Source organism: Erythrolamprus reginae, chromosome 10, assembly GCF_031021105.1.
Source record: "Erythrolamprus reginae isolate rEryReg1 chromosome 10, rEryReg1.hap1, whole genome shotgun sequence".
NCBI classification, from domain to species: Eukaryota; Metazoa; Chordata; class Lepidosauria; order Squamata; family Dipsadidae; genus Erythrolamprus; species Erythrolamprus reginae.
In genome coordinates, this window is record NC_091959.1 from 48,751,503 (window position 1) to 48,766,701 (window position 15,199).

At 45.5% G+C, this 15,199-nt stretch overlaps 1 protein-coding gene across 1 annotated transcript in view; it reads left to right on the forward strand.

Annotated features, from left to right (window-relative positions):
• Positions 1 to 15,199, forward strand: part of KNTC1 (kinetochore associated 1) — a 105,468-nt gene that overhangs the window by 58,215 nt on the left and 32,054 nt on the right. Inside the window, 10 exon segments of the mRNA XM_070763296.1 lie at positions 742 to 870; positions 1,705 to 1,821; positions 3,159 to 3,268; positions 4,031 to 4,232; positions 5,473 to 5,562; positions 7,000 to 7,171; positions 7,309 to 7,367; positions 9,407 to 9,623; positions 11,080 to 11,153; positions 13,948 to 14,158. Of these exon segments, the coding sequence (XP_070619397.1) occupies positions 742 to 870; positions 1,705 to 1,821; positions 3,159 to 3,268; positions 4,031 to 4,232; positions 5,473 to 5,562; positions 7,000 to 7,171; positions 7,309 to 7,367; positions 9,407 to 9,623; positions 11,080 to 11,153; positions 13,948 to 14,158 (1,381 nt within the window).

The window sequence follows — 15,199 nt, forward strand, 5'->3', positions numbered from 1 at the left end:
CACTTCCCTCCTGAACCTCATTTAACCCTTTCACACATTTAAATGTTTTGATCATGTCCCCCCTTTTCCTTCTGTCCTCCAGACTATACAGATGGAGTCCATGAAGTCTTTCCTGATCAGTTTTAAGCTTAAAACCTTCCACCATTCTTGTAGCCCATCTTTCGACCCGTTCAATTTTGTCAATATCTTTTTTTAGGTGAGGTCTCCAGAACTGGACACAGTATTATTCCAAATATGGTCTCACCAGCGCTCTATATAAGGGGATCACAATCTCCCTCTTCCTGCTTGTGATACCTCTAGCTATGCAGCCAAGCCTTCTACTCACTTTCCCTACCGCCTGACCGCACTGTTCACCCGTTTTGAGACTGTCAGAAATCGCTACCCCTAAATCCTTCTCTTCTGAAGTTTTTGCTAACACAGAACTGCCAATGCAATACTCAGATTGAGGATTCCTTTTCCCCAAGTGCATTATTTTACATTTGGAAACATTAAACTGCAGTTTCCAGATGGAGTCCATGAAGTCTTTCCTGATAAATGTTATGCTTGAGACCTTCCATCATTTTTGTAGCCCGTCTTTGGACCCGTTCAATTTTGTCAATATCTTTTTGTAGGTGAGGTCTCCAGAACTGGACACAGTATTATTCCAAATGGGGTCTCACAGCGCTCTATACAGCGGGATCACAATCTCCCTCTTCCTGCTTGTTATACCTCTAGCTATGCAGGCTTTTTTTTCCACCACAGGTGTTCAACAGTCCCTGCGTGGATCACCAACTGGCCTTTGGCTACTGCAGCCTCTTGCCCAGAGCTGTGACATTTGGAAAGCTCTGGGACATCGTCAACCAAACGTCACAAAACTACAAAAAGATCCTGGTAAGCTGTTCTGTCGGGCTCTCTGGTAGAATCCTCCCAAAAATACACAGGTACAAATTTCAGACACACACACACGTTTGAAAATTCAAAATAATGTTCTTTATAATGAAAATTCCCTTAACCTAAGCCCTCTTTTGGTATAGCCAAGAGCCCTCGTCTCCAAACAAACTGGTAATTGGTACAAGTCCCTTATCAGTTCTGTGATACTTAGCTTGCAGCTGTGAGGCAATTCACAGTCCTTCTTCTTTCACAAAGTGAAACACACTTGGCTCTGGTTTAGTTTCAAAGCGGGGGAAAATCAGCACACAAAAGGTCAAAGTCAGTAAAGTAGTCACGAAACACAAGGATCAGATAATCCTCCACAATGGCCAAACCCACAGGCTGCTCTTTATAGCAGCCTCACTAATGACCACAGCCCCACCCAACCCCAGGTGGCCTCATTTTCTTTGATAATAATCTCTCAGTTGTTGCTGCCTATGCATTGCTCTCCGCATGCGTGGCTGTATCATTAACTCTTGTTCCGAATCCAAGGAGGAGCTAGAGAATTGATCTCCTTCTGAGCTGTCTGCCCCACTCTCCTCCTCCCTGTCACTCCTGTCTTCTTGGTCAGAGGAGCCTTCATCAGCAGATTCCACTGGGGGCAAAACAGGCCTGCAGCATGTGGATGTCTCCCCCACATCCACAGTCCTTGGGGCAGGAGCTGGGCCAGAGCTAACCACAACATAAGCCGTGAACTGTTTTTGGAAAAAGATGGACCAGGCAGGACTTCAGACCTGGGGGGGGGGGGACGACCCTTCTCAGCCCACCTGTCCTGTTTCTCCCCCTCCCCCGCAGGCTGTGGCTATTGTGGGGACCTGGCTAGCTGTTCACTATGAAGACCCCAAGGAGAAAGCAGATTTCGAGGACTTGGTCACGGACGCCGAATGGGGCATCACGCTCAGAAAGCTTGGGGTGAGTCCTTTGGCCCAGATACTAGCAATAGCATTTAGACTTATCGACCGCTTCACGGTGCTTTTACAGCCCCCTCTAAGTGGTTTACAGAATCTGCCTCTTGCCCCCCAACAATCTGGGTCCTCATTTGACCCACTTTGGAGGGTGGAAGGCTGAGTCAACCTGGAGCCGCTGGTGGGATTTGAACTGTTGAACTACAGCTGGCAGTTAGCTGACGCAGCCTGCAGTGCTGCACTCTTAACTACTGCACCACCCTGGCTCCCTTCCTTCCTTCCTTCCTTCTTTCCTTCTTTTCTGTGTCTGTTTCTTTGTCCTTCCTTATCCTTCTGTCTCTTGTCCTTCCTTCTTTCCTTCTTTCCTTCCTTCCTTCCATCCTTCCATCCTTCCTTCCTTCTTTCCTTCTTTTCTGTGTCTGTTTCTTTGTCCTTCCTTATCCTTCTGTCTCTTGTCCTTCCTTCCTTCTTTCCTTCCTTCCTTCTTTCCTTCCTTCCATCCTTCCTTCCTTCTTTCCTTCTTTTCTGTGTCTGTTTCTTTGTCCTTCCTTATCCTTCTCTCTGTCTCTTGTCCTTCCTTCTTTCTTTCCTTCCTTCCTTCCTTCCTTCCTTCTTTCCTTCCTTCCTTTCTTCCTTCTTTTCTGTTTCTGTTTCTTTGTCCTTCCTTATCCTTCTCTCTGTCTCTTTGTCTTTCCTTCCTTTCTTCCTTCCTTCTTTCCTTCTCCTTCTCTGTGTCTGTCTCTTTGTCTGTCCTTCCTTCCTTCTTTTCTTCTCCTTCTCTCTGTCTTTCTTCCCTTCCTTCCTTCCTTCCTTGCAACAGCATTTAGACTTATCTACCGCTTCCTAGTGCTTTTCCAGCCCGCTCTAAGCGGCTCACACAATCAGCCTCTTGCCCCCAACAATCTGGGTCCTCATTTGACCCCCCTTGGAAGGACGGAAGGTTGAGTCGGTGGTGAGATTTGAACAGCTAGCAGTCAGATGCAGTCGCCTGCCCTGTTGCCCTCTAACTCTATTCAGCTTTGGGATAAAAGATTACGCTTTTATTTCTAGCCCCTTCTGTTCCTCCGCCCTGGGTGTTGCAGAAATTTATCTTTATCTGCGTCTTCATCGGGCGCTAAAAACCCGAACTCGGTGGTCGGGGCTGGTGGTGGTGGTGCTGCCTCCATCTGTGGTTTTGGTTGCCCCAAAGAAAGCGGGCAGGCGAAGGTGAACTTGGGGTCACAGGTGACTCCTTCCACCAGGAATTGGAGACCTGGAATTTATAAGTGAGAAAACTAGAGTCCTTCAAAGGCAAATGTTTTATTTTGGTAACCTGGATGCTGACACGGGTGTTTTGTGGGGAAGATCTCTTTCCAGAATGTCTTCAGGATGCCCTCGGTAAGGAAGAAGGAGCTTCTGAGGACCCTGGTTCAACACCCCAATGCAGACACCAGCCTCATCCTGAAATTCTGCAGGTAAGGAAGCCACGGGGGGGCGGGGGGCCCCTTTTGTTCTCTATGCTGAAGAGGAGAAGATTCAACCGGATTCGGAAAAATCATGAAAAATCTCGAATTACACGTACAGAAATTATCTCATTTCACCAAATATTTGATTTGATTCGGGGGATTTGGCCATTCCTTCCTTCCTCCCCTCTCTTCTTCCCTCCCTCCCTCCGATTCCCATCTCCTTTCCTTTCCTCCCTTGCTGATTCTCATCTTCCTTCCTTCCTTCCTTCTTCCCTCCTTCCCTTTCCTTCATTTTCTTCCTTCCCTCCCTCCCTCCAATTCCCATCTATCTTCCTTCCTTTCTTCCCTCCCTCCCTCCCTCCCTCCCTCCCTCTGATTCCCATCTCCCTCCCTCGTTCCTTTCCTCCCTCCCTGATTCCCATCTCTTTCCTTCCTTCTTTCCTTCCTTCCTTTCCTCCCTCCCTCATTCCCATCTCTTTCCTTCTTTCCTTCCTTTCCTCCCTCCCCGATTCCCATCTCTTTCCTTCCTTCCTTTCCTCCCTCCCTGATTCCCATCTCTTTCCTTCCTTCCTTCCTTCCTTCCTTCCTTTCCTCCCTCCCTGATTCCCACGTACCTTCCTTCCTTTCTTCATTCTCTCTCTCCTTCCCCTTCCTTCCTCCCTCCCTCCCCCTCTTTCTTTCTTTTCTTCCTTTCCTCCCACCCTTCTTCCATTCCCTTCCCTTCCCTTCCTTCCAAGTCCTTCCTCCCTTCTCTCCTCTTCTGCTTTTCAGAACCTTCCAGCTGGATACGAACGCTGCCCTGCAGGCCTACATCGAAACCCAGTTCCAGGATGCCAGCCAGGATGGAGGAGAATTGGGCCCGGGGACCCAGGAGGAGCCTCACCTCTTGGCCATGGCCAGAGCGATGGAGGCCATCCCACTGCTTAGCAGCACCACAGTCTTGGTGACCAGTCTCACCACAATGCTCCAAAAAGTAATGTAACGCTGTTCTGCAAGGAAAAAGCAATGCTGGTTTGATTTAAGCCAGGGTTGAAAATTTCCCAATCGTAGTTATTCAAAGCCCATTAATACAAAAAGGGATAAAGGCCAAAGTGGGGAAACATAGAAGATTGACAGCAGAAAAAGACCTCATGATCCATCTAGTCTGCCCTTATACTATTTCCTGTATTTTATCTCAGGATGGATATATGTTTATCCCAGGCATGTTTACATTCAGTTCCTGTGGATCCATCCTTCCTTCCTTCCTTCCTTCCTTTTCTTTCCTTCCTTCCTTCCTTTTCTTTCCTTCCTTCCTTCCTTTTCTTTCCTTCCTTCCTTCCTTCCTGCCTGCCTGCCTTCCTTTTCTTTCCTCCCTCCCTCTCTCCTTCCCTTTTTCTCCTTCCTTTCTTCCTTCCTTTCCTCCCTCTCTCCTTCCCTGTTTCTTCTTCCTTCCCACCCTCCCTCCTCCCCTTTTTCTCTTTCTTTCCTTCCTTCCTTCCTTTTCTTTCTTTCCTTCCTTCCTTGTTTCCTTCCTGCCTTCCTTCCTCATTAATAGAAACATAGAAGACTGACGGCAGAAAAAGACCTCATGGTCCATCTTGTCTGCCCTTATACTATTTCCTGTATTTCATCTTACAATGGATCTATGTTTATCCCAGGCAGGTTTCAATTCAGTTCCTGTGGATTGACCAACCACGTCTGCTGGAAGTTTGTTCCAAGCATCTATTCCTCTTTCAGTCAAATAATATTTTCTTCTTGTGTGGCTTCTGATCTTTCCCCTAACTAAACTCAGATTGTGCCCCCTTGTTCTTGTGTTCACTTTCCTATTAAAAACACTTCCCTCCTGGACCTTATTTAACCCTTTCGTGTATTTAAATGTCTCGATCGTGTCCTCCCTTTTCCTTCTGTCCTCCAGACCAGTGTTTCTCAACCTTGGCAACTTGAAGATATTTGGACTTCAACTCCCAGAATTCCCCAGCCAGTGAATGTTGGGAGTTGAAGTCCAGATATCTTCAAGTTGCCAAGGTTGGGAAACACTGCTCCAGACTATACATATATAGTTCATGAAGTCTTTCCTGATAGGTTTTATGCTTAAGGCGGGACATATTTGAGTTTGAGGATGTGGGTGGGAGAGAGAATCCCCTAACCCGCAGTTAAGGGAGGAGCTGCTTGAAAGAGGCTCCATAATTGCAAAATTATTGATCGTTCTCCTTTGCTTTTGATTGGGGAAACAGGTGGATCCTTACAACTACGAAACCATCGAAAGCCTTTTGACAGTGATTGAAAGAGCCGGAGGCCCAAATATGAGTTTCCATCTGAACCGGGTAAGAAAGGGACAGGTTTGCTGGCTGGGGAATTCTGGCAGTTGAATAGAATAGAATAGAATAGAATAGAATTTTATTGGCCAAGTGTGATTGGACACACAAGGAATTTGTCTTTGGTGCAGATGCTCTCGGTGTACATAAAAGAAATAGAGACATTTGTCAAGAATTATGTGGTGCAACATTTAATGATTGTCATAGGGGTCAAATAAGCAATGAAGGAACAATATTAATACAAATCTTAAGGATACAAACAACAAGTGACAGTCATGCAGACCTAAGTGGGAGGAAAAGGATGATAGGAATGATGAGAAAAACTAGTAGGAGTGCAGATTTAGTAAAAAGTCTGAGAAAAAAATCTCCTGGGAGGAAATAGGGCTGAAAAAGGCAGGGAGAAGCCTCCGTGGGACCTCTCTAGGAATCTCCTGGGAGGAAACAGGGCCGGAAAAGGCCGGGAGAAGCCTCCGTGGGGCCTCTTTAGGAATTTCCTGGGACGAAACAGGGCCGGAAAAGGCAGGGAGAATCCTCCGTGGGGCCTCTCTAGGAATCTCCTGGGACGAAACAGGGCCGGAAAAGGCAGGGAGAATCCTCCGTGGGGCCTCTCTAGGAATCTCCTGGGAGGAAACAGGGCCTCCACCCTCCCTATGGTTTCCCCAATCGCACGCCTTATTTGCTTTTACATTGATTCCTATGGGAAAAATTGTTTCTTCTTTCAAACTTTTCTACTTAAGAACCCGGTCACGGAACGAATAAAGTCCGTAAGTAGAGGGACCACTGTATTCACAACACTGGGTATCTGTAGCTGAAGGCAAACAGCCCTCCCTCAGTGGGTCGACCTCTGGGAAGGCACAGGGTGCCGTGATTGCCACATCAGAATGAAGCGACAGAGAGAGAATTTTCTCAATGAGACGACCTCGATTGTATTGAGATCGCTCCTTTTATTGTATTTCACTTTTCCTGACATGTGGTACAGAATAACCAATTCGCGAGCGCCACATACATTAAGCCATCCCCCTAGTACCATTCACTCATGCACCATATAAGGCTTCCCTTGTGGTAATACCCTATAGGTAATTAACGGAAGCTCCATTCTATGCCTATTCCTGGATTGTGTGTTTACTTTTGATTGGCAAAGAAATGAGAGTAAGGCATACATTTCCTTATATGGAAGTTAGCTATAGGTTTTCTTCATGTTGTATATCAAGTTAATTGTTTTCCACATGGTCATAGATTCTGCAACTTGCTTATTCAGCCTGGATTTTGCTGCTTTTTCTAGAGGAAGAATAAGGTTTTATTCAGCACCCAATTAGGCTAAAACATCACCCTCCAGTAATATTTTATTCCTAAATTTCAGTGCCTATAAAGCTATGATTACAACATGTAGCCTCTGAAAGGAAAAATCAGAGACGCAACCCACATTGTTTTCTGCGTCCCTCCCAGGCCAACATGCTCCTCAAACACTTGAAGTCCTACAGGAGGGTCTCCCCTCCCAGCGACCTGGAGCAGCAGTTCCTCTTCGACCAGGGTCTTTGCCCACCCACGGCTGCTCAAACCCGCCTGCCTTTCCACCTGATCTTCTTTAAAACTTCGCAGTGTTTCTGGAAGATCTTTTGTGAGTGCGCAATTTTTCAGGGGGGCGGGGGTGAGCCTTATGCATAAAAGGGATTTTTTATAAATGTCTTTGGATTTAAGAGCTGCATTCGAAGCTGTATCGCTTCCTCCCCAAATCACCGCTTTCTTCCCCCACAGGTACAGAGATCAATCAGGAAACCTTCCCAAAACTGCTTTTGATATGCAAAGTCATGAAGGTGACAAGGTTTATGTATTTATTTATAGAAACATAGAGACATAGAAGTCTGACGGCAGAAAAAGACCTCATGGTCCATCTCGTCTGCCCTTATACTATTTTCTGTATTTTATCTCAGGATGGATCTATGTTTATCCCAGGCATGTTTAAATTCAGTTCCTGTGGATTCTGCCTTCCTTCCTTCCTTCCTTCCTTCCTTCCTTCCTTCCTTCCTTTTCTTTTTTCCTTCCTTCCTTCCTTGTTTCCTTCCTGCCTTCCTTCCTCATTAATAGAAACCTAGGAGATTGACGGCAGAAAAAGACCTCCTGGTCCATCTAGTCTGCCCTTATACTATTTCCTGTATTTTATCTTAGGATGGATCTATGTTTATCCCAGGCATGTTTAAATTCAGTGACTGTGGATTGACCAACCACGTCTGCTGGAAGTTTGTTCCAAGCATCTACTACTCTCAGTGAAATAATATTTTCTCATGTTGCTTCTGATCTTTCCCCCAACTAACTTCAGATTGTGTCCCCTTGTTCTTGTGTTCACTTTCCTATTAAAAACACTTCCCTCCTGAACCTTATTTAACTCTTTAACATATTTAAATGTTTCGATCATGTCCCCCCTTTTCCTTCTGTCCTCCAGGCTAGACAGGTTGAGTTCATGAAGTCTTTCCTGATACGTTTTATGCTTAAGACCTTCCACCATTCTTGTAGCCCATCTTTGGACCCGTTCAATTTGATCCATATCTTTTTGTAGGTGAGGTCTCCAGAACTGAACACAGTACTCCAAATGTTGTCTCACCAGCGCTCTATATAAGGGGATCACAATCTCCCTCTTCCTGCTTGTTATACCTCTAGCTATGCAGCCAAGCATCCTACTTGCTTTTCCTACTGCCCGACCACACTGCTCACCCATTTTGAGACTGTCAGAAATTTATTTTTATTTTTGTCAAGTACGTCTTGGTAGCATACAAAGAAATAACGCTGTTTATCTACACCAATGCTGGCTAGGGAATTCTGGGAGTTGAAGTCCAAATATCTCCAAGTTGCCAAGGTTGGGAAACACTGGTCTAAAGGCAATACTTAAAGAACACAACATATTTCCAAGGGTTGGAAGGACGCGACAAAATGGACAATACACAACTGGTACTGGTACATGGTGGAACACATACATGATCGAAACATTTAAATATGTCAAAGGGTTAAATAAGGTTCAGGAGGGAAGTGCTTTAAATAGGAAAGTGAACACAAGAACAAGGGGACACAATCTGAAGTTAGTTGGGGGAAAGATCAAAGGCAACGTGAGAAAATATTATTTGACTGAAAGAGTAGTAGATCCTTGGAACAAACTTCCAGCAGACGGGTTGGTAAATCCACAGTCACTGAACTTAAACTTGCCTGGGATCCATTCTAAGATAAAATACAGGAAGTAGCATAAGGGCAGACTAGATGGACCAGGAGGTCTTTTTCTGCCGTCAATCTTCTATGTTTCTGTTTTGAAATTATGGATACAAAGATGAATATGATTAATGTACATAAAGGGCAGGGACTTTTGTGAAGGTGGGACAGGGCTGGAGGTTATACGGTTAGTAGAATTCGAGACCCAGGTATAAAGAATAAACTGGAATCACTACAATTTGTAAATGTTGTAATATTCTTGGTTTAAAACGATATTTAAAAAGTGCATCCTAATTTTGGTGGAGGGGCCTGAATGAATGATGTTGTGGGGTGGGAGCACGTGACCCTGCCTTTTATGTAGTATCTGTCATTATTTTAAAAATTAATAAAATTTATTTTTTTTAATAAAATGAGTGTTGAATCAGGCACCTGTAAGCAGGCCTTGTCCCAAACTTCATATGCAATTCAAATTTTGGGGCAAATTTTGTTTTATCTCTTTCTGTGACGGATTTAAAAGCCCCGTTTTATGTTTAACGCCCTATTAATTTCCTCTTGCGCCTCTTTCTGGAATTTCTGCACTACCAAACACTCCCAAAACTTGTGCATGACCAACCCTCTCTCCTGGCTCCGATTCACCGCTCCGTTTATTTTGGTCCAGGTTTCCTTGAATACCCTCTACGTCTCTGCCGTGAACCACATCTTCAACAAACAGCTGAAGCCAAAGCTTGCAGCAGAAGCCACCAGTGGTCAGTTGTGGCCCGTGGACAAGAGGACCGAGGAGACCATGCAGGCTGTCCAGTCTTACTTACTGTCGATCACTAATCTGGAATGGGCCACAGCGCTAGCGCATCGGATAGCCCAGGAGCTTCCCACAGGTTGGTTCTAGTTTGGCTAGCGGTTAAGATGCTGGGCTCATCGACCCGAAGGTGGGAAGTGCGAGACCCTTGTTCGGCTGAGCTCCCGCCCCCTGTGCCGGCTCCTCCCATCTAGAATTTTGAAAGCATGCAGAAGAAAGTACCGTATTTTTCGGAGTATAAGATGCACCTTAGTTTGGGGGGAGGAAAATAGGGAAAAGAATCAACTAAACAATGTCGGTTGGCGGGCCCCAGGGGAAGAGCCTTCTCTGTGGCGGCCCCGACTCTCTGGAACCAGCTCCTCTCAGAGATTAGAACTGCCCCTACCCTCCTTGCCTTTCGTAAACTTCTCAAAACCCACCTTTGTTGTCAGGCATGGGGGAATTGAAACATCTCCCCCCGGGCCTATATAATTTATGTATGGTATGTTTGTAGGTATGTCTGCTTAAAAATGGGTTTTTTAACTATTTTAAATTTTAAATTGTATACAGTATTATTAGATTTGTTATGAATTGTTTTATTGTGTTGTGAGCCGCCCCGAGTCCACGGAAAGGGGCGGCATACAAATCTAATAAATAATAATAATAATAATAATAATAATAATAATAATAATAATAATAATCCGCTTACCAGGTATTCATGTGGCTAGTGTGCTTAGCCAGCACATTATTTTGTCCCCTGGTTAGGGGTTTAAAAAAACATTATTTGGAGAGAGTAACGATGAAAGAGCTTGCAAGCGAATAAGACCTGGGAACATCATTAGCCCCTAATGATAAGCTAAAATAACTATTAATATAAGAACTAACTCTGGCCGATGTCATGAATCCAGTTGGATGACTGCGGATGATGGTGTTTAGGAAAATGGAGCTTTTCGAATTTTTTTAATTTTAGACTTCTTACACGCTTCGTATTTTGTATTTATTTCTGTTATGAGCCCCCCTGAGTCAGTTGAGAAAGGCGCCATAGAAACATCGAAGATTGAGGGCAGAAAAAGACCTCCTGGTCCACCTAGTCTGCCCTTATACTCTTTCCTGTATTTTATCTTAGGATGGATATATGTTTATCCCAGGCATGTTTCAATTCAGTTCCCGTGGATTCTTCCTTCCTTATTTCTCTTCCTTCCTTCCTTCCTTCCTTCCTTCCTTCCTTCCTTCCTTCCTTCCTTCCTTCTTTTCCTTCCTTCTCTTCTTTCCTTCTTTCTTTCCTTCTTCATTCATGGAAACATAGAAGATTGATGGCAGAAAAAGACCTCCTGGTCCACCTAGTCTGCCCTTATACTATTTCCAGTATTTTATCTTAGGATGGATCTGTGTTTATCCCAGGCAGGTTTCAATTCAGTTCCTGTGCATTGACCAACCACAAAATTGAATGAATGTTGGTCTTTGGCCTCCTCTGGTGGCCAAAGAAGCTGGACGTTGAAACCCAGAGAGGAGACGGTGGACTTATGGACTCTTTTTTTTCTCTGCTTTACCTCCAGGGCCCAGCAAGGTCCATGCTTTGGAAATATGTCTCGGCTTAGCAGAAAAATGGCTGAAGAACCCAACAGAAACGGTATGGAGAATCTTTCCATGTTTTTTGAGTTTAGAGTTGCACACAGAGGTGGATAATATGAACTGCTAACTCTCAGTGTCCACATCAGTTCTCCTGGGGTCAAAACAACAACTGATTGGTTGCCGATCAGTTTCCGGTCACAATTCAAAGTGTTGGTTATGACCTATAAAGCCCTTCATGGCTCCGGACCAGAATATCTCAGGGACCGCCTTCTGCTGCACAAATCCCAGCGACCAGTTAGGTCCCACAGAGTGGGTCTTCTCCGGGTCCCGTCAACTAAAGAATGTCGCTTGGCGGGACCCAGGGGAAGAGCCTTCTCTGTGGCGGCACCGACTCTCTGGAACCAACTCCCCCCAGAGATTAGAATTGCCCCCACCCTCCTTGCCTTTCGTAAGCTGCTTAAAACCCACCTCTGCCGCCAGGCATGGGGGAATTGAGACCCACTTCCCCCTAGGCCTTTACAATTTTATGCATGGTATGTCTGTATGTATGTTTGGCTTTTATATTAATGGGTTTTTAACTGTTTTTAGTATTGGATTATTGTTATATACTGTTTTATTATTGCTGTTAGCCGCCCCGAGTCTACGGAGAGGGGCGGCATACAAATCCAATAAACATCAAACATCAGAGTTGGGGCCGTTGACCATTATACTCTGCTCTGGCCAGCCGCTATGAATGCATGAAGAATGAATGATGATGATGATGATTATTATTATTATTATTATTATTATTATTTATTATCATTAATTCAATTTTTATGCCGCCCTTCTCCTTAGACTCAGGGCGGTTTATAATATGTTAGCAATAGCGCTTTTTATAACAGAGCCAGCCTATTGCCCCCACAATCCGGGTCATTTTACCCACCTCCGGAGAGGGGCGGCATACAAATCCAATAAATAAATAAATAAATAAATAAATAAATAAATAAATAAATAAATAAATAAATAAACAACAACGTGGGAACAGGGTGCTGGGAATTCTAGCAAACCTGTAGTTCCTTCCCTGGGAGGAATGGTGAACGTAGCTTCCTCTCCTGTGGGTTGCTTTAGGAGTTTGGCTGCTCCAAGCACCAAGTACCCTTTATCATGGGAGGGGGGCTTTGCTGTGCTCCTTCCATTGTGCCCAAATAAACACAAACACACCTCATTGGACACTTGAGCCTCTACAGAGTGCATCTCCACCAGAGCTCTAAGCAGTCATTCATTGGCTGACATCTTTTTTTGCAAGAAGGTGATACAGGAGTTCGTTTTTAGGCGTTCTTCTGCCCCAGATTGTAAATGCTCACAACACCCTTCTTTAATGACTTTTATTCATAACATTTGTTGCTCAAATGATCAAACATTCATTTCATTTCCAGATAAGTTCATTAGCTCTCAGCAACTCTGCGTTCAAGTCACAGTTCTATGACTTAACGGCACCAAAAGCTAAATCACTACTGTCCCAGATAGATAAAGTTCCATATACATCACGAACTCCGACAGCTAACCCCAAAAAGTTCAGATAACTTACATCTTCTCAGGTAAAAAGTTCTTTCATCGCTAGAAGCTGTGATTTCTGAGAAATGTCATCGGTCACTCTAGACCAGTGTTTCCCAACCTTGGCAACTTGAAGATATTTGGACTTCAAGCGGGTGCGAAGGTGAATGACGGCAGCGGGAAGCAGCGTCCCAACCGCAGACTCGAGTTAGATTAAATTCAGATTAGATTTATTGGATTTATATGCCGCCCCTCTCTGCAGACTCTGGGCGGCTCACAACAATGGTGAAGAACAGTACATAGTAACAAATCTAATATTTAAAAATCTAGATTACAGTTTTAGATTGAAAAGTCCAAAAAAGAAACCCCAATATATAAAAAACAACAACACACAATCGAATCATACACATAAACTACATGGGCAAGGAGGAGATGTTTCAATTCCCCCATGCCTGACTGCAGAGGTGGGTTTTAAGGAGCTTATGAAAAGCAAGGAGGGTGGGGGCAATTCTGATCTCTGGGGGTAGCTGGTTCCAGAGGGTCGGAGCCACCACAGAGAAGGCTCTTCCCCTGGATCCCGCCAAACGACATTGTTTAGTCGATGGGACCCGGAGAAGACCCTCTCTGTGGGACCTAACTGGTCGTTGGGATTCGTGCGGCAGAAGGCGGTCTCACCGATATCCTGGTCCGATGCCATAAAGGGCTTTATAGGTCATGACCAACACTCTGAATTGTGACTGGAAATTGATCGGCAACCAATGCAGACTGCGGAGTGTTGGTGTAACATGGGCATATTTGGGGAAGCCCATGACTGCTCTCGCAGCTGCATTCTGCACGATCTGAAGTTTCTGAACACTTTTCAAGGGTAGCCCCATGTAGAGAGCATTACAGTAGTCAAGCATCGAGGTGATGAGGGCATGAGTTACCATGAGCAGTGACTCCCGGTCCAAATAGGGCCGCAACTGGTGCACCAGGCGAACCTGGGCAAACGCCCCCCTCGCCACAGCTGAAAGATGTTTCTCTAATGTGAGCTGTGGATCGAGGAGGACGCCCAAGTTGCAGACCCTCTCTGAGGGGGTCAGTACTTCCCCACTCCCAGGTAATGGACGGACAGATGGAATTGTCCTTGGGAGGCAAGACCCACAGCCACTCCATCTTGTCTGGGTTGAGTTTGAGTTTGTTGACACCCATCCAGGCCCCAACAGCCTCCAGGCACCAGCACATCACTTCCACTGCTTCGTTGACTGGACATGGGGTGGAGATGTAAGTGATGATACCTCACCCCATGTTGACGGGAATGTCCTGCCTTCTCCCCAAAGGACGAGTCCTGTGAGAAGGCCCAAGTGCACCTGAAGAAGCTTCAGGGGCAACACCGGAAGGCGGCCACGGAAGCGGTTTTGGCCGCCCAGAAGCTGAACTCGGAAGACCACCAGAAGCTCCTCTGCAAACCTGCCCAGCTGGTCCTTCTACTTTATCAGCATGGCAGCATCGTTGAGAGGATCCAAAACCCAACAGGGAGAGACTACCCAGGTGAGCTCAAGCTCGGCCTCCGGGCAAAAACGGCCTTTGAGCGCAGTAGGGTAGAAGGGAGCCAAGGGACGGACCCGTCTCAACTTGAGGCTCTGAGTAAGAAGGATCCTTAACTCCATTGGGGTGAGAAAGGTAAAACTGATTAGTGTTGCGGATGGTCCATGTCCATCTCAGCTGACCACAGATTTCGAAGACCGAGAGATGGATGCCTGTTGGTACCTGTTCTGTCGGGCTCTCTGGTAGACTTCTCCCAAAAATTCACAGGTACAAATTTCAGACACACACACGTTTGAAAATTCAAAACAATGTTCTTTATAATGAAAATTCACTTAAACCAAGCCCTCTTTTGGGATAGCCAAGAGCACTGGTCTCCAACCAAACTGGTAATTTGTACAAGTCCCTTATCAGTTCTGTGATACTTAGCTTGCAGCTGTGAGGCAATTCACAGTCCTTCTTCTTTCACAAAGTGAAACACACTTTGCTCTGGTTTAGTTTCAAAGCGGGGGAAAATAAGCACACAAAAGGTCAAAGTCAGCAAAGCAGTCACGAAACACAACGATCAGATAATCCTCCACAATGGCCAAACCCACAGGCTGCTCTTTATAGCAGCCTCACTAATGACCCCAGCCCCACCCAACCACAGGTGGCCTCATTTTCTTTGATAATAATCTCTCAGTTGTTGCTGCCTATGCATCGCTCTCCGCATGCGTGGCTGTATCATTAGCTCTTGTTCTGAATCCAAGGAGGAGCTAGAGAATTGATCTCCTTCTGAGCTGTCTGCCACACTCTCCTCCTCCCTGTCACTCATGTCTTCTTGGTCAGAGGAGCCTTCATCATCAGATTCCACCGGGGGCAAAACAGGCCTGCAGCATGTGGATGTCTCCCCCACATCCACAGTCCTTGGGGCAGGAGCTGGGGCAGAAATAACCACAACAGTACCCTAGGCCAGTATTCTTGACACCCGAGTCTCAGAGTGACAGTGATGAGGAGTTAAAGGCTGAAGATTGATTGGTTTCTTTCTATGTTTAAGTTGAAAGGGAC